General features: G+C 52.7%; 1 protein-coding gene across 1 annotated transcript; it reads left to right on the forward strand.

Annotated features, from left to right (window-relative positions):
- The first annotated feature begins 10637 nt into the window (after positions 1-10637).
- On the forward strand, positions 10638-17382 carry MED9 (mediator complex subunit 9). The gene is made up of 2 exons (XM_007121003.4): positions 10638-10903; positions 17156-17382. Exons 1-2 carry the CDS (start codon positions 10683-10685, stop codon positions 17370-17372), a joined length of 438 nt encoding a protein of 145 aa, XP_007121065.1. The 5' UTR covers positions 10638-10682; the 3' UTR covers positions 17373-17382.
- Positions 17383-18293: the final 911 nt, after the last annotated feature.

Consider the following 18293-nt stretch of genomic DNA (forward strand, 5'->3'; position numbering starts at 1 on the left):
TGCTGATGGTCAAAGAGTTACGTGATAGGGTTTTACACGAGGAGTGAGCAGAGGCGATGCCCCCGCAGGGTTTCCCTGCCGGGCTTTCCAGCTGCCCCTCAAAACCAGCAAGAATTTGAGAATTCCAGTCTCAGGGAGAATTCGGTTGCGTGGGCAAACTGGTCTTTCTTGATCCAGTCACCAGCGATGGAATCTGGGTCATTTCTAGTCAAAAGATTGTCTGTTGGGCTTCCCTGGTGGCACAGTGGTTGGGAGTCCGCCTGCCGATGCAGGGGACGTGGGTTCGTGCCCCGGTCCGGGAAGATCCCACGTGCCACGGAGCAGCTGGGCCCGTGAGCCATGGCCGCTGAGCCTGCGCGTCCGGAGCCTGCGCTCCGCAACGCGAGAGGCCACGACAGTGAGAGGCCCGCGTACCGCAAAAAAAAAAAAATAATACATCATATAGATTTTAATCGTGGGAGCCAAGTAGACTGTGGCTTTGGCCTGGCAACCGAGTTCCAGGAGCGCAGGGACTTTGTTGTGTTTCCCGCTGCGTCCCAGCACCTGGACACCCAGGAACTGCTCATCACAGCACGTTGAACAATGTGCCAGTCTGCTCACTGCTCACATGAACTCTGTCTGCCTGCTGGACAACATTCTCACATTTCAAAACCTAAGAGTTTTATCTGGTTACCGGGTAACTGACCTCTTGGTTGCCTATTCAGGAATCCCAATGACTTGTTTTCTAATTCCAGAAAGAAAAAAAACCCTGCTCTTGAGCGTAATTTCTAATCTTCTCTTTCTCGTGTGGGTGTGTGTTTAAATTATAAACTCACCTGGTAGAGCTGAGTTTACCTTTCTGTTTTGTAAATCGGACGAAGGCGTGACACGATGCCCTTCAAAGCCCTTCCAGGTCTCGCTGAGCCCAGAGAGGGAGGCCGTGTGTTGCTGCTTGAAAGCTGGGGCTTTGCGTGGGTGCCTATCGAGGTGAAGACATCACAGGTGTAGTTGTAGCCAGGCAGGGGGCAGAGGGGGGCCTGCCCCCTTCTCCAGTGACTTTTTTTTTTTTTTTTTTGCGGTACGCAGGCCTCTCACTGTCGTGGCCTCGGACTCTCAACCACTGCGCCACCAGGGAAGCCCAGATATATGTCACTTTTAAGATCTAGTGTCTTGGCCCTTTGGCAGAAAGAGGTGACAGGGAACCAATAACAAACCATTTTCCTTTTTAAAGTGTTTAAGAGGCTGAAATGAGATTCCAAGACAGCTTAAAAAACAGGAACCCCAGAGGAAGTGAAAATTGCTTCATTTCTGTAAAAATGGTCCCCAAAGGTTCCCTGCCATCACTGTGATTCCCCAAATCCTGCAGGCTTCTCAGCGTGCCTGGTCCCTCAAAGAATCTTGCCTATTATTGGCCTTTTGCAGGAATTTGCTGTTTTTTCTCTTTGGTTTAGTTTAGGGTGGTTTTGTTTGTTTGTTTTTTGCATGCATCCTTTTATTGAAAACCAGGTTGTAAGTGAATATTAGCTCATATGGGAAGCCATTCACGGCAAGTTGTTAACAGGAAAAAACCAGTTTACACAACATCGTGATCGGGACTTCCCTGGTGGTCCAGTGGTAAAGAGTCCGCCTTGCAATACAGGGGACGTGGGTTCGATTCCTGGTCAGGGAACTGAGATCCCACATGCTGTGGGGCAACTCAAGTCCACGTGCCACAACTGCTGAGCCCACGTGCCTCAACTAGAGTGCCTGCGTGCCACAAACTACAGAGCCCATGCACCCTGGAGCCCACACACCACAACTCCAGAGCCCACCCGCCCAGCCTGCGCGCCACAACTAGAGAGAAGCCTGCGCGCCACAATGAAAGATCCCTCATGCCTCAATGAAAATCCCACATGTCACAACTAAGACCTGATGCAGCCAAAAATAAATAAAATAAATAAATAAATCCTTAAAAAAAAAAAAACCATGATCCCACATTTGTTTTAAAAACACACATACGGGCTTCCCTGGTGGCGTAGTGGTTGAGAGTCCGCCTGCCGACTCAGGGAGCGCGGGTTCGTGCCCCGGTCCGCGAAGATCCCACATGCCGAGGAGCGGCTGGGCCCGTGAGCCACGGCCGCTGAGCCTGCGCGTCCGGAGCCTGTGCTCCGCAGCGGGAGAGGCCACAACAGTGAGAAGCCCGCATACCGCAAAAAAAAAGAAAAAAAAAATATGTATATATACATTTAAAATGTAGGAGAAGACAGACAACAATATGTTAAAGATGGATGTCTAGGTGTTTGAAGAAAGTTTTTATTTTCTTTTGTGTTTTTTTTTTGCACTTTCCCAAAACTCCTTCACTGAATATTTTTTTGTTAATAGACTTTAAAATAATATTATTTTTAGAATTTAAAAATTCCTTAAGGAAATTGTTATTTAGGATGGAATTAGGGGCTGGTAAGAGAGGGCCCCTTTTTCCCACCTAATAAGCCTGGAGGTTGGCCTGTGCAGCTGTGCAATGATGCTGTCAGAGCCCGGAGCTCAGTATCTGCCACTTTTGCACGTTGTAGCCTCATGACCTCAACATGGCTATGCATCTCCGGGCATTACATCCACATCCCAAGCAGAAAGAAGGGAGGAACTAGCAGCCCCGGCCACATTTATTTATCCCTTTTTCACAGAAGAATGCAAGCTTTCCTGGAATCTCCACCAACAGACTGCTGCTGATAGATCAATGGCCGCACAGTCTCACGGCTGCCTCCAGACCAGTCACCGGCCAAGGGGAATGAGAGGATGGGGACTTGTTCAGCTCAGTCCCTTCGCCCCCAGGGCTGGAGTGGAGGCCAGGAGAGCACATGTAGGCAGTGGATGATGTTTGAGCCCAAAAATTGTCTGGCAAGAAGTGTCCACATTGCACAATAGATTGTCTCAGTCTCCCTCCCCCACCTGCTCACCCGCCCACCCCCCCAGCCAAGATCTCCAGGAACTGGGCGCGTGGAGGTCAGCCTCGCCACTTCTCTCCCATCTTCCTGCCAAAGCCGTTCGAAGAGAGCTTATCCTCCCGCCCCCACCCCCACCCCCCCAGCAGGGCCCACGTCATTCAGACCAGATGCAGTGGATCTGCCTGTGAAACGCGTGTACAGGGGGTCAGCAAGTATCTCCCCTGGGGAAATCAATTCTCGGCCAACGCCAGCCTTGTCCCTCGGGTAATGTTCTCACTCCCCCCGACCCCCGCAAGACGACTCGCTTCCGGAGTCACACCCCCGTCCTCACAACCCTCGCTCCTCGTGTGCCCGGGGCCGGGCTCCATCAGTGCTGAGTAACCCCTAAACTCCCGTCCCCAGAGCAGCATCACACGATGACGAGATTGTGAGCCTGGCTGCACGTGACACCAAAACAAGAGCTGAAACGCCGAATGCACAGGAGGGAAGACGCAGTAGCGCGATTCTCTTTGCTCCGATGTCTGACTTGCTTTTTCTGCGCTGCTGGCTAACTGGGCACTGTGTGTGGGCGGCTCCCAAGATGTGTAACTGCAGACAGAAGAAGAAAGAACAGGAAACCACCTGCAGGGAAGGGCAGGAATCGTCCTTTAACCCCGTTCCCTGGGGCGCCGAGCCCCGGGTACTGTGCCTGACCCTGGACGGAATGGTCTCTTACCCCCGGATGCCCAGGTGGGCAAGGGTGGGTACTAATGAGATGCCCGGGTACAGGTGGTGGAATCACTCGTCCGAGGTCACGGAGCTGGTACTTGGCAGATGTGGGGTTGGAGCCTCTTCCTCAAGCCTGTCCCTCAGGGGGCCCCCTGCAGCCTGAGGTCACATGACGAGGGGCTCCTGTCACTGCTTCAGGTTAACTTTGCACCTTTGTTCCTTCCCCGCTGATTCTCACTACAAGAAAACCCAGCTCTCACCCAGGAAACCAGGTGGCAGTCCAGGGCGGGGCTGGAGGGCAGTGCTGTCCCCGGGAGCCCTCAGTCCGCGGCTGGCTTTTCTGTAAGCCTGGCTGCCAAGGACTTTTCAAAAATGGACAGTGATGGGCTTCCCTGGTGGCGCAGGGGTTGAGAATCTGCCTGCCAATGCAGGGGGACACGGGTTCGAGCCCTGGTCTGGGAAGATCCCACATGCCACGGAGCAACCGGGCCCGTGAGCCACAACTACTGAGCCTGCACGTCTGGAGCCTGTGCTCCGCAACAAGAGAGGCCGCGACAGTGAGAGGCCCGCGCACCGCGATGAAGAGCGGCCCCCGCTCGCCGCAACTAGAGAAGCCCTCGCGCAGAAACGGAGACCCAGCACAGCCAAAGATAAATAAATAAATAAATAAATAATTTTTTTTTTTTTTTTTTTTTTTTTTTAAAAGGGGGCTTCCCTGGTGGCGCAGCGGTTGAGAGTCCGCCTGCCGATGCAGAGGACGCGGGTTCGTGCCCCGGTCCGGGAGGATCCCACGTGCCGCGGAGCGGCTGGGCCCGTGAGCCACGGCCACTGAGCCTGCGCGTCCGGAGCCTGTGCTCCGCAACGGGAGAGGCCGCGACAGTGAGAGGCCCGCGTACCGCAAAACAAACAAACAAACAAAAAAATGGACAGGGAGCTCCTGGGTTCCCCTGGTTGGGGACCGTCTTCCACGCTGTCTTCTCTCCCTGCAGCCGCAGCAGCCCTTGGTCAGGCCATGACAGAAGCCACCCCCCTTGTCAACTGTCACTAAGGCCACCTGAAAAATCATGACGCACGCACACCAGCGATGCTCCCAGAGGCATGACACCCCCTCCCCTTCTGCTCTGGGGCTGCACTCAGCCCTCTCCTCACCACCAGCCCTGAATTCTTGCGACAACACTTCCTGCGGATTTAAACCCAGTAGACCTGCTGGGGAGGAAGCATGCGGAGGCTGGAAACCTGAACCGTGTGTCCCTTCCGCTTCCTGATTTCTTCCTTGTGTCAGCATCGCACGCCGACCCCAGTTCCTCGACCAACAGGCGACGCCTTCAGCCTCCCCAGGCCCCTGCTTCCTCATCTGCAAGACAAGGGCATCTCGGGGACAAGCCGGGACCCCCAGTCCTTTCCTCTGTGGCCGGGCCCGGGGCCTTCCTTCTCCCCTGTCTGGCAGGTCCTGGCACAGAGCAGGGACCAGAACACGACATTTGGGCGGACAGGGGATCTTCTGATGGCTCTTAGGGTCACACCGTGCGGCTGAGCCGAAGATCGGCAGGAAATGTTCAGCGCTCACCAGACCACATTTTCAAAGACGTGGTAGGGAGAGGACGGACAGTGGGGCAGACGCTGCTGGTCCCTCTCGACGCTGCTTCCAGGATTCAGCTTGGGACCTGTTGGCCTCTGCAGTTTGGGGACATTCTGAATGTGTGCGGTTACAGGCTAACTCCTCCCATACCAAGAGATTGGAAAAGCCAGCCATGGGACCAGGGCAGAAGGGCCAGCCACACTCTGCTCACAGGCAGCAGATGCCCGGTCCTCTCCAGCACGCCAGGCGCATAATAATTTTTTTTGTTGTTTTTTTTTTTGCGGTACGCGGGCCTCTCACTGCTGTGGCCTCTCCCGTTGCGGAGCACAGGCTCCGGACGCGCAGGCTCGGCGGCCGTGGGTCACGGGCCCAGCCGCTCCGCGGCACGTGGGATCCTCCCGGACCGGGGCACGAACCCGCGTCCCCCGCATCGACAGGCGGACTCTCAACCACTGCGCCACCAGGGAAGCCCGCATAATAATTTTTAACTATAATTTTGCAACTGGAGTTAGCAATCGAGAGTCAAAAGACTTACAATAAATCCAATAAGGGAAACAAGGTAACTTCCAGAAAAAGGGAGGAATGAAAGTGACAAAAAAGGTTAACAGGACAGGTTAAGACTGAGGCTGTTGAGGAGACAGAAAAAAACTTGGCTCACAAATCATGTGAGTGAAAATGACTGAATAAGGAAGTCAGACGGTGTAAGGCATCGGGACAGTAACAAGCCATTTTAGACAAAAACCGGTTTCTGGAATGGATTGCCTCTCATTTTTATTATATCCAAAGCAGATGGAGGTCTGGTCAAGGGTAAGAAGAAGGAATAAGAACTAAAGGAAAGGTTTTATGGAGAAAATTCTGGGTCTGAAAGAAACTTAGTCAAATTCGTGTGTGAAATGCCCCAAAAGGAGTGCTTCTGAGAAACGAAACACTAACATAAGTGAGAGGAGAAATTGGGCATTCTGGAGTATCTTAGAGTAAGAGAGGAAGGTTGAAAGGAATAAAAAGAAGAAAATCAGGGACTTCCTTGGCGGTCCAGTGGTTAAGATTTCACCTTCCAGTGCAGGGGGTGCTGGTTCCATGCCTGGACAGGGAGCTAAGATCCCATATGCCTTGAAGCCCAAAAACCAAAACATAAAACAAGCAATATTGTAACAAATTCAATAAAGACTTTAAAAGAAGGAAAGAAAGAAAGAAAGAAAATCAAATCCAGCTCCGAGAGGAGAAAGGCCGTCCTCAGGGAGAATCAGAGGAAAAGCTTTCGTCCTGAGGTCTGAGCCGTGAATCGTGGCTCGGCTGAGCTGATTCCTGGTACACGTCGCACTATGCTGGCCTGAACCATGTTTGCTGCCTATTTTTTTTTTAAACTCACAAAAGTCAAAGTATCATGTAGCTTTTCCTACCCGCCTGAGGCTCCAGTTAATGAAAGAAAAGGATGAATCAGATGTGAGAATATAGCTTTGAAGAAAAAGCCCCGATCATTCAACGACATGATCGGTCTAACAAGCCCCACGATGTTTGTCTGACAGAGAAATGACTATTTTTGGACTTCAGGTAGCAGAAATGTATCACGAGCACATTCATAGCTATTTGTGGCGTAGGGCCACTTAGAGAATCAGAAAGTTCAAGGCTTGGATGCAGCCTGGTTCTTAAGTGTGTTCTTGTAGTAACAGTTTGTTTCAGAAGGAGAAATCGTGAGGTTTTTTTCTTTTGAGAAATTTAATAGAACAGTAGCAGTAGTAGCTAAAGCTTCAATGGTTGCTTCCTAGTGTTTGAAGCCCCCTCCACACGGTAACTCCTGTAACCCTATAGCAGTCCTGTTAGGTGCTGTTATGATTCCATTCTGCAGATAAGGAAACTGAGGCACGGGAAGGATAAATGGCTTATCCGACGTCACGCAGAAAGAGCAGAGCCTGGGTTCTAAGGTATCCCTCCCACACTTGGCAATCGTTCACAGTTTTCCTTATAATCTATAAAAGAAATACACCACCACACAGAAAGCTGCAGTACCGGTTATATCACCTTCCCCTTTTCCGTGAGTATGAGGTGCACCCTTCAGTTCCTTTTAAAACACTTTTACATGTATGTCTTATATCTACGGACGATACATAGTGTTATTTTTCATGTTGCAAATATTTTTTTTGTTTTTTTTGTTTTTGTTTGTTTGTTTGTTTTGCTGTACGCGGGCCTCTCACTGCTGTGGCCTGTCCCGTCGCGGAGCACAGGCTCCGGACGCGCAGGCTCAGCGGCCATGGCTCACGGGCCCAGCCGCTCCGCGGCATGTGGGATCCTCCCGGACCGGGACACGAACCCGCGTCCCCTGCATCGGCAGGCGGACTCCCGACCACCGCGCCACCAGGGAAGCCCGCAAATATTTATATAAGTAGCAATATACTCTATTTCCTTTGGATTGTGATCTGTCCAGGTTGATATGTGTCCATCTCCCTGCCTGCAGCACCCAGGTCCGGGCACTGGCCACGTTTGGCTCCTGAGCAATAGAAACGTGGCAATTCCAGCTGAGATGTGCTATGCGTGTAAAATACAGAGTAGGTGTCAAAGACAGTATAAAAAACAGTAAAGTACCTCTTTAATCATTTTCAGTATTGATTACGTGTGGAAACGGTAATATTTTGGACACATGAGTCAAGTGAAATATGTTACTGAAATTAATTCCACCTGTTTCTTTTGATTTTTTTGTGTGTGGCTACTAGAAAACTGAAAACGACCCAAGTGGCTTTGCTTCTATTTCTGTTGGAGGGCACTGATCCAGCTCGTTCCTCTTAAGTGCGCTAAGTCCGGGTTTTGTCAATTGGTGAAGGAAAAAGCCCTAAGTCTGAAACGTCAGAAGTGATTGTTACTGATCTGGGGACTTTTCAGGGTGATTTATGTGTAATAACCTGTTCAGTCTTCCTGGGAGGCTGTACGCCTGCACGAAGGAGGTTGCGCAGAGTCCAGAGTCACGCGGCTTCAGACAGGCTGAGCGGGGCCTGGCCACCAGCTGGCCCGCAGGGGCCTGTGAGAAGCAGGGAGAGCTAAGAACTCAACGAGCAGAGAGCTTTACTCGGGGACGTCACCACCACACAGTCCTTATGTATCAGTGGGGCTTCTTTTTTTTTTTTTAATACATTTATTTATTTATTTACTTTTGGCTGTGTTGGGTCTCCGTTTCTGTGCGAGGGCTTTCTCCAGTTGCGGCGAGCGGGGGCCACTCTTCATCGCGGTGCGCGGGCCTCTCACTGTCGCGGCCTCTTTTGTTGCGGAGCACAGGCTCCAGACGCGCAGGCGCAGTAGTTGTGGCGCACGGGCTTAGTTGCTCCGCGGCATGTGGGATCTTCCCGGACCAGGGCTCGAACCCGTGTCCGCCTGCCTTGGCAGGCAGATTCTCAACCACTGCGGCACCAGGGAAGCCCTTTTTTTAACTTTTAACAGGGCAGTTCTGAGCAGACACACATCTGTGGTAATTTCAGCCTTATTGAAACCAGCACAGGCAGTATTTTTCTGACGTCCAACATTTTTCTTGCCAATGTTATGAGGTCAGCTTTACTCTTTCCCACTAATTATATTAACTATTTTTAGGGCAAACTGTCAATGCACCCTACTCGTTCCTGCTTCCTACGTTTTCAATTTATTTTCTTTAGCCCTATATATTTATATCTGAAGTGTTTTTTTTTTTTTTAAGAGATGTCCTCATTATTCTGCCAACGATAAAGTCGGGGCTTGTAACGAAGTTATAAACACGCTGGGAGGGAAAGATCACATGTGATTTCAATGGGGAGATTGTGGATGAACTTTGGATTCTTTTTCTGATTCTGAATAAAAACCTCACTTTAACATTTGGAATCATACAGTCACAGAACTGGTAGGGACCTGAGGTGTCCTCTGTGTTGGTTAAGACCATGGGCTTTGTATCAGGCAGCTGTGTGACCCTGGGGCCAGAATCCACCATCTATAAAATGGAGATACTAACATCTACCTCCTAGAGCTTTTTTGTGGATTAAATGAGATGACTGCGCTCTGTTCCTTGTACCTACTTTTGATCCACAGTAGTTGTAGTAATTACTATTATTATACCGTCATTATCTCCCCAGATGACTCCAAGGGGGTATAGTCTCTTCAAGCCCATCTAGTCCTGTCCCAGCAGGACCTTCCTCCTTGTTCTCCACCAGGACCCCTGAACTTTCCCCCTGGGGGAGAGGCCCATGGTTAGCAGGCCTCCCCCTCCCCATGCTTGCCCTGTGGGGTGCCTCGGGCAGTTCTTACAAGAAAGCTGTGCTGAGGCCCGCTACCAAAGCGCCCCTCAGCACACCCTCCAACCTCCCCACTTCCTCTACACCCTTCCTCCCCTAGGACCTGCCTCCACAGACCCCTCCAGAGGCATCTGAAAATATCACTGTTGAGGCTTTCCTTGGGACCAGCCACCTTGCTCCTAAGTGCTCTTGCCAGTGACTGTGGACCCCTTGCCTCTCCAAAGCCGCCGAGGAAGGGCAGGGCTTTCCTAGCCAAGCTTAGGATGCATGTCCCCATTGCCCAGAAACGTATCACACAGCCCCACGTCATGGCTCGGGAGGACTCGTTTTGAGGACCATATCCACAAACCCAGGAGAAGTCCCCGCTTTGGCCTAAGATCGCAGGGAGTGAGAGCTCATGCAAAGGACACCTTTGGAGATCAGCCATGTGTCCGAAGCTGGAAAGTAGTTTAGGCTCTGCCATGACCCTGAACTAAAGAAGATTTTAGAGGTGAGCGCACTGAGACCCAGGGGCTTAAGGAGTTGGACCACAGGCACGGAGAATACCTGACGTTGACTTCCCCCTCGGATACAATGTTTATTCCTGGCACTAATACCCTCCGGCAATCCCCGCTCGTGTTGAAGTTGAGACAGCCTCCCAACCCCTCCCCGACAGTTAGCACAGCGTGTGCCATCCAGAAGATGATAAGTGATAATATAATTATGATAATAATTGTGTTCAGTTATTAGTCCCTCGCGATTTCTTTGTTTCTGCGTCCTTAGGGCGGGCTCAGAGCCTCTCCCCTGGAGGCTTCTGCGCGGGTGGGAACCCTGGGCCCTTCCCCTCGGATTCTCCACGCTCGCGGGTCCAGGGCCTGACACGTGCAGCTGCCCGGCAGGTGCTGTCCCCTCTCCGCGAGGCCTTATTTATCTCAAGTCTTCCTGTACGGGTTGCTTTTGGACCCTCTTTGTAACGTGAATAGAAATAAGATGTTATTCCTGAAGTACACCTCCTATTTCTGACGAAAAATTTAGCTGTCTCAGGCACAGCCAAATCTAGGCCACCCCGACCCGCCAGCCTCCTGTTGCCTAGTAACGACCACCCTGGCCCCGCCCCGCGCCCTGGCCCCGCCCCGCGCCCTGGCGCGCGACCTCACAGCCTCCCTCCAGGTCCCGCCCCCGCGGCGCACAGTGGTGACGTGCAGAGTCCGAGGCACTTCCGGCGCGCTCGGCCGCAGGCCCAGTTAACCGGCTGCGTGGGTCCCGGGCGCCATGGCTTCTGTGGGGGTGTCTGTCGGCCGGCAGGCCGAGGATGCGCTGCAGCCACCTGCAGAGCCGCCGCTGCCTGAGACGAAGCCGCTGCCGCCTCCGCAGCCGCCGCCGCCGGTCTCCGCGCCGCAGCCGCAACCGCCGCCGAGGCCTCCGTCCCCGGCCGGCGTGAAGGCGGAGGAGAACTGCTCCTTCCTCCCTCTGGTTCACAACATCATCAAATGGTAAGGCCCGGGGGGGCCAGCCCGTAAGCCCCCCGCTGCCAGTCACGTTTCCGAGCTCCGGGGGTGCCCCGCGGTACAAAGGAGGAGGCCGACCCAGAGGGGAGCGGCCTCGCCGAGACCACCCCGAGTCGTCCCAAGAGTTCAGCAGACTCTGGCCCTGGGAGTTGCCAGGCCCCGTGCTGGCAAGCCCCGCTACGGTCAGACCACTCGTGTGCAGCCTGGTGGCCTGAAGCCAGTCAGCCTTCTCTCAGCCTGTTTTCTCACCTGTAATTAGGGGTATAGTACTCACTCCGGCGTCTTTCCCAACAGATCCTACAGATGTGTATCGTATTCCGTGTGTGGCACACTGCTAAGTGCTGTGGGCTGTACAGGTGAAAGGGCAGACTTTTCACCCCCACGTTGGTAACCGGTTAGAAGGGAAAACGTCGTGAGAGAGAATAACCCATAATGCAGAGATTATAGGGGTGATGATGGGAACGTTACAGGAAAAGGGTGCTGGCCGCGTGCCAGCGCTTACGGTGCCCTAACATGGTGTCACGGGGTGACTGTCTCCTTTTGGCCAGTCTTCAGGTTACCTAACTTTTCAAACTGACCCGTAGAAGAAAAACACACACACACACACCAAAATCTTCCCAATCCCCACATTTGCCCAAATTATTTTTTTACCGTTATTTATGATAACAAAGTGTAAACCCCTGGGCTTAAAATTTTTATTCAGCCATTAAAAACCAAAACAAAGTAAATTACAACAAAGTTACTTTTACAGTAACATTCAAGTGAACATCAATTTTGCTCCTGGATGTTTTGCTGAAATGGAAGTGCTACTCACAAAATGAAAATATTGTCACTGGCCCAGCTGGGTTTTTTTTTTTTTTTTGGTTGGGTTGGGTCTTCGTTGCTGCGCGCGGGCTTTCTCTAGTTGCCGTGAGCGGGGGCCACTCTTCGTTGTGGTGCGTGGGCTTCTTATTGCCGTGGCTTCTCTTGTTGCAGAGCACAGGCTTCTAGGCACGCAGGCTTCAGTAGTTGCGGCACGCGGGCTCAGTAGTTGTGGTGCATGGGCCTAGTTGCTCCGCAGCATGTGGGATCTTCCTGGACCAGGGATCGCACCCGTGTTTCCTGCATTGGCAGGCGGATTATTAACCACTGCGCCACCAGGGAAGTTCCTCCACCGCTTTTCAAACAGCTGCAAAGCATTTGTTCTCGCAGTAGACCTTGACTTTATCTGGCTTCACTTGGTGCGAACATACTCTTTATCGGATAAGGCAGACTGTTCTGTCCTCATGAGCCTGTGATCATCAAGTAGCACTTCTAGGCTGCAGTGACATAGCAAACACAAACGCAAATGCAGACCCTGCAATCCCGGGGCAGTGCTTGATTATAAAAGTGTTATCCAGATCAACCCAAATATACTTATTCTGGTTTTAGGGAAAATATGGAAAAATGAAAATACATGGTGTATATTCTTGCACGCTGATAGAACAGTTGGGTTGGGCTGGACTTAAAGATCGAGAAGTAACGTACACGAGAGAGAACGTGGGCTTTGAAGTCAGATAGCCTTGGATTCGGATCTGCATGCTGACGCTTGCTTGCCTTGTAATCTTAGTAAGTACGTAGCCTTTCTAGGCCTTAATTTTTTTATCTCTAATATGTGAATAATAATAATAATGAACTTCAAATGGTGGGTTCAAATGATAGCTTTATGATGTACTGACCTTGGTGAAACAGCTGCTCTGAACCTCCTTTTCTCTTGTGAACTGGCACTAGTAATACTTAAATCCTAAGGTTGTTGTGCGGCGCTCTCGAGAGCATCCTCCTGCGAAGGATGGCGGGTTGCGCACGTGTGTTTGTTCCCTCTGAAAGCACAGCGACGAGTGGTTTTAAAGCATAAAACTGAAAAGGACCGGAGAGGAGATGATTGCCACAAATCGATGGCCAAGGGCCAGTCCACCTCCCCGTGCCAGGAGCAGCCCAGAGCAGCTGCCTTTGGCCATGGCCCCCTCCAAATCCCAGGAGGTGGCACTGCCAGGGACCCCCGGTGAAGGGGGACTTAGAGCAGGAGGATTACCTGAAAGGCCATTTAGACATGGATCCCCTCCGTCCTCTCCCCGATGCAAGCACACAGTGACGACCCTTCCACCTCAGCAGACAATTAAAGGCTCACACTTTCCCAAGATTGTTTTTAGGAAAGAGGCAGCTGGAGAGTGTCTGGACTGGGGGACACCAGGCACATTGCAGGACCTGAGGGAAGGGAGCCGTCCTGAGAAGAGGGTTGAGAGCAAGTCCACAGGCTGGGTGTTGAGACGCAGCCCCAGCCTTCACCACCCCCCACGCCCAGCTTCTAGACTGGCAGCCAAAGAAAACAGACTCTCCTGGGTGTCTGATCCCAACACCCCAGAGACATTGAACTTAGTTCATCCTAAGAAAGTAGAACATCACTCATACTCAAGAGTTTCCACTCAGCCTTTTAGTGTTTCACTCTTTTGTTTTTTAATATTCTTCAATATTTATTTATACCCCACTTTTTACTAAGGGAATATAAAACAGTTGTATTTTCTGTTGCCTTCAGCTTCCCCCTCCCCATCTGATCCAAATTGTAATAATCAGCATTTTCTTTATTGTAAGGTTACATCTTTTTCTTCTTTCACTCAGCATGGTGGAAGCAGTGTATTATACATGTAATCCAAATAGTGTTTACTCTTAAATATGTGACTGGACAGCCAGAGCCACTAAGCACGAGAAGAAAAGCCCGAGGAAAAAGGAGGGGACTGAGCAGAAGAGTGGAAATGCAGTGCGCACAGAGAGAAGGGAGGTGCTGTGAGCACGAGGAAAGGCTGGGGTCTGATTTGAAATGCTGCGTCTCGGCATTTGTTTGAGCTGCTAGGCTGCTGGGGGTCAGGGCAGTGATGGGGAGGAGGCCTCATGGAGCCTGGCAGAGTCAGAAGGCTTGTTGGGGGAGATGCCAGCGGCATGTCTAAAAGTATGAAAGGGAGGGGGAGCTGGGTGGGGCAGGACAGGCTGCCGGGAAACGTCTCTGACCCGTGGGCGCTCCGCGGTCGGTTTGGCGGAGCTGGAGCATAAAGCCAAGGTAGGAAGGGAGTCGTCGTTGTCAGGCTGGTCTCGTTTAGTGGAAACACCTGTCACCACAGGTACTTAAACCTCTGCAGGTCCCCCCGGGCGTGTTGGATGTGGCAGAGGCGGGTTGGGGGGCCTCACGCTGGGTCGGCCTTCACCCTCACTTGGGGCGTGAGGCTGGAGCTGGCCCAGGGCTCATCGAGGCCGGTCAGCAGGACCCCAAGCCCGCAGGGCCTCTTCCCACACACGTGCCGGCTCCCGTGCGCCCGGCCCTCCGCCAGCCGCGGCCTGGCCTTGGGTCCTGATGGCCAGGAGGTGACCCCACGACTCGCCTGCAGCAGCTCTGCCCTTCCCTGTCTTCTTCTCTGCCGAATCCGAGTGAAGAGGCCAAGCGCCCAGATAGGGATTGTTGGTAGCCTGTTTGGAGGAGTTCTCTCCTGGGCAGAGAGCACGGAGCCCGGGGAGGTCGGAGGCTGTTTGCGGCTGGTCCTGAGGTTGTGCGTGCACACGCACGCACACAAACACACAGAGTGTGAACTTGCCTGGGAGCCGAGGAGCCGTCTGAAGTTTTTGAGCTCAGGCCTGGGCTTTGTAAAGGTAGATGGGACAGGGGGTTTTAGGAGGAGGAAAGGACTGGGCCCACAGGAATAGTGGGAGGAGGTGCAGGGGTGCCCTGAGGGGGGTGGCCGGTGGAGTGGCAGTGCTGGCGGGGGGCGGGGGGGCACACGGCACACAGGGGTATAGGTGTGGGATGTCATCGCCATTCAGATTGCAGGCGATCAGTTGCAAACATGCGCATACCCATCAACAGCCAGGCAATCGAGACGTATAATCGTGTACATATTAACATGGACAGACATCCAAGGTGCGTTTTACATGAAGAAAGCAAGAATCAGAGCCATGTGTGTAGTGTGGCCACAATTTTGTCAAAACAAATTGAAAAGTGTGTGTGTGTGTGTGTGCGCGCTGCTGACTATCTTGAAGCGATATTAAACAATACACACCACGTGTTAACAGAGCTTACCTGGGACAAGGGATTAGAGGGTGTGTGTGTGTGTGTGCGCGCGTGCGCGCTGCTGACTATCTTGAAGCGATGTTAAACAATACACACCACGTGTTAACAGAGCTTACCTGGGACAAGGGATTAGAGGGACTTCCCTTTTGTAAGCCTTGGTTGTCTGTCATTAAACAATTTATTCCCTCAAGCACCTGTTACTGTTGTAATTTAAAGGCCCTACTGTTTTAGAAAGATGCCAGCCACTGACATTAGTGTGGGAAGAAGCCTGGTCCCAGGGCCGGTCGGCGAGGAGGACATTGCGGGTGTGGGGACGTGAGGCCGAGGGTCGGAGGTTTTGAGGAGGAAGAAATAGTTTCCCATTTCTTTCCCGGGTCGGATGCCACCAAGAGATCAAAGAAATGCCTCTCAGGTTTGGGAGGACGTGACTTCAGTGACCTGGCGGTTCCTTCTGCTTCTGAGTCACCAGTGGACACACCTGCCCAACTGACGCCAGTTTGCAGCTGTAAGTGGAGCATCGTTCTTAGGCTCACCCGCCAGAACTGTGCGGTGTGCCCGAGTCCGTGCCTCCCGCCGGGCCTGCCCAGAGGACCATCGGGAAGTGGCCCGTCACTCGAGCCCTGCGGTGGTGTCCTGAGCGCCCTCGCCTTGCCCTGGTTTGTAGATTTTGTGCTTCTCCACCCAGCCTGGTCTCCTTTGTTTCCTTCTGAGTCAGGTTCCGACCAGCGCTGGCCACAGAGGCGGGCCCCCTGGAGCTCCCGCTTGCTCCCTGGTACGCAGGCCATCTCTTCTCTCGGCTGGAGTCAGGGTCCTGCTGCCTCCCCCTCAGGCAGCCTGGGAAGCTTGCACAGCCGCCCCCCAGCTCAGCTTCCCTCCAGGTGGGCTTTACACGTGGCTCCTAATTTCCTCCCCCCCCCTTTTTTTTTTGCATTTTTTAATTGAAGTCTAGTTGATTAACAATGTGTTGATTTCTGCTGTACAGCAAAGCGATTCGGTTACACATATATGTACACTTTTTTATATTCTTTTCCAATATGGTTTATCATAGGATATTGAATATAGTTCTCTGTATTATACAGTAGGACCTTGTTATTTACCAGATTTTTATTTTATATATTTTTGTTTGTTTTTACCTTGTCCTTTGAGACTTGTGTGATGTGAATCCGTTTTCTTAAAACTATATTTTAATTTCAAAACTCCCTTGAGACTTAAATTCGTAATGATGTGTTAGCACATATGCCATGCAAGTGGAGTGATTTCAGAAGTCCAGGTGGTGTCTGTCCAGGGTTGTAGATCGGAGCTGAGACATAAAAGAATTAGAATATAAGGTGCTCCCTCAAAGCTGGGGTGAGGTGTACCGCTGATGGTGTGTGTAAACTGAGGGCCTCAGATGACAAGAGGACATGTTTGGTTGGCCATTCGTGCCCTAGAATAAACTATTGATTCTCCAAATCTTGCTTGTGAGTTCAAGCTATTGATAAATAGTGAGCGGGCCTGGTGCATCTCATTTGTCAGGAATGAGCTCTAACCGGCGGATCACCAGGAAAGATGGATATTCTGTCTGCGTAAGCAGAGAAATGATGAATAATAAACATGAATTAGCACCATCTGGGTTGAAATTTCCCATCAGGGATGGGTGGTGGGAGAGGACGCGTACCTGCTGAAAATTTTCCAGAAGCTTGTAACTAGTTTAAAATTTATGAATAGCTCTATGGAAATTAGGATGTATGTTAACAGGTTCAAGCATCTGAACATCAGCTAAAATTATCTTTTGCTCGTTGATAGTCTCCTGATTGGCCTGGAATGTCTCCAATTAGAAGAAATGTGCTATTTCAGCAAGTATTACTGTTTTTCATTCATTCAGCAGACACTTAGGCACTTATTTGCCAGGCGTCCACTCTTTCAGCAAATGTTGCCTCAGTGTGTGCAGCGCCCACGGCCCGGGCCGGGGAAGCGGCTCTGCGGGAGGGCTCAGCATCCGGCGTGCGCCTGCTGTGGGGTCAGGTGCCGCCTGCACTACGGCCGCACAGGCAAGAACCCGCCCCGTCCCCCGGGCGCACAGCCCAGCCCGGTGGAGGACGCAGGCAGCAGGCGTCCTGCCGTGGGGATGCGAGGACGGGGCCGGCCGGGCTGACGGTGCTAACACCTGCCCTCTGCCCCCGCAGCATGGACAAGGACAGCCCTGATGTCCACCAGGACCTGAACGCCCTCAAGACCAAGTTCCAGGAGATGCGCAAGGTGGTCAGCGCCATGCCTGGCATCCACCTGAGCCCCGAGCGGCAGCGGCAGCAGCTGCACCGCCTCCGCGAGCAGGTCCGGACCAAGAACGAGCTCCTGCAGAAGTACAAGAGCCTGTGCATGTTCGAGATCCCCAAGGAGTAGATGAGCTGGCCTCCGGGACGAGGCGGGCACGGGCCCTCTGTCTTCCAGCCCTGGGGAGGTGGTCTCTGGTACTGCCTGCTTAGCTGAACGTGGGCCTGACTGCGGAGCCGGTGTGTGTGCCGGCTTCCCCGGGCGTCCTTGTGTACTGTCCCCACGGTCCAGATGCATAATGACTGTGCGCCGGCTGCCCGAAGGAGGAGGGCTCCCGAGGCCGGAGGGGCGGGGCCGCGGCCTGGCCTTCAGGCTGGGCTGGCAGATCCCGGGGCAAAGCAGGAAGGGAGGTGGCTGCCCTCTGCCCCTCCCCTCCGCTCCCGGCCCAGGTGGTGGGTATCCAGGTAGCCAGCGTTGAGCGAGCAGCAGGGTGTGTGGAGTCCACTGGACACTTAGGCCTGCACTCACATGGCGAGGGTTTCGGATAGAAAAAGGCCTCGCGAGCACGGCACTGTTCCTAAAGACTTGAGGGTGGCTTTTTGCTCTGGAATAGTTGTTTCCTTCTGTGTTTGAGGGGTGGGTGTCACTGTGGGCTGCCCACCCAGGGCCCTGCCGGCAGCCCCGCCTCCAGGTTTCTGCCTCCCACGTGTGGGTGGGTGGCAGAGACTCTTGCTCCTCTGTCCCTCGTCACCTTCAGGCAGCTCGTTTAGCCATTTCATGCCCCAGAATGGCCAGACCACCTCAGACCACGTGGTCTCACCGGCCGTGGTCTCCAGGTGAACAGACCCTCTAACAGCTTCTCAGAGTCCTGTTCCTGGTGTAACCACAACTTCCCCTCTGGCCTGTGCACTGCATGCAAACAGGTGGTCATGATGTGCTTTTCGTTCAGAGCCACGGTTCTGATGGCCCCTCGGGGTGGGGAGAATTGGACCTGGCAGTCATGCGGCCAAGGCCTGCTTCATAGATGCTTATAAACACCTTTGTTTCTCC

This window comes from Physeter macrocephalus, unplaced genomic scaffold (assembly GCF_002837175.3).
Source record: "Physeter macrocephalus isolate SW-GA unplaced genomic scaffold, ASM283717v5 random_643, whole genome shotgun sequence".
Taxonomy (NCBI): domain Eukaryota; kingdom Metazoa; phylum Chordata; class Mammalia; order Artiodactyla; family Physeteridae; genus Physeter; species Physeter macrocephalus.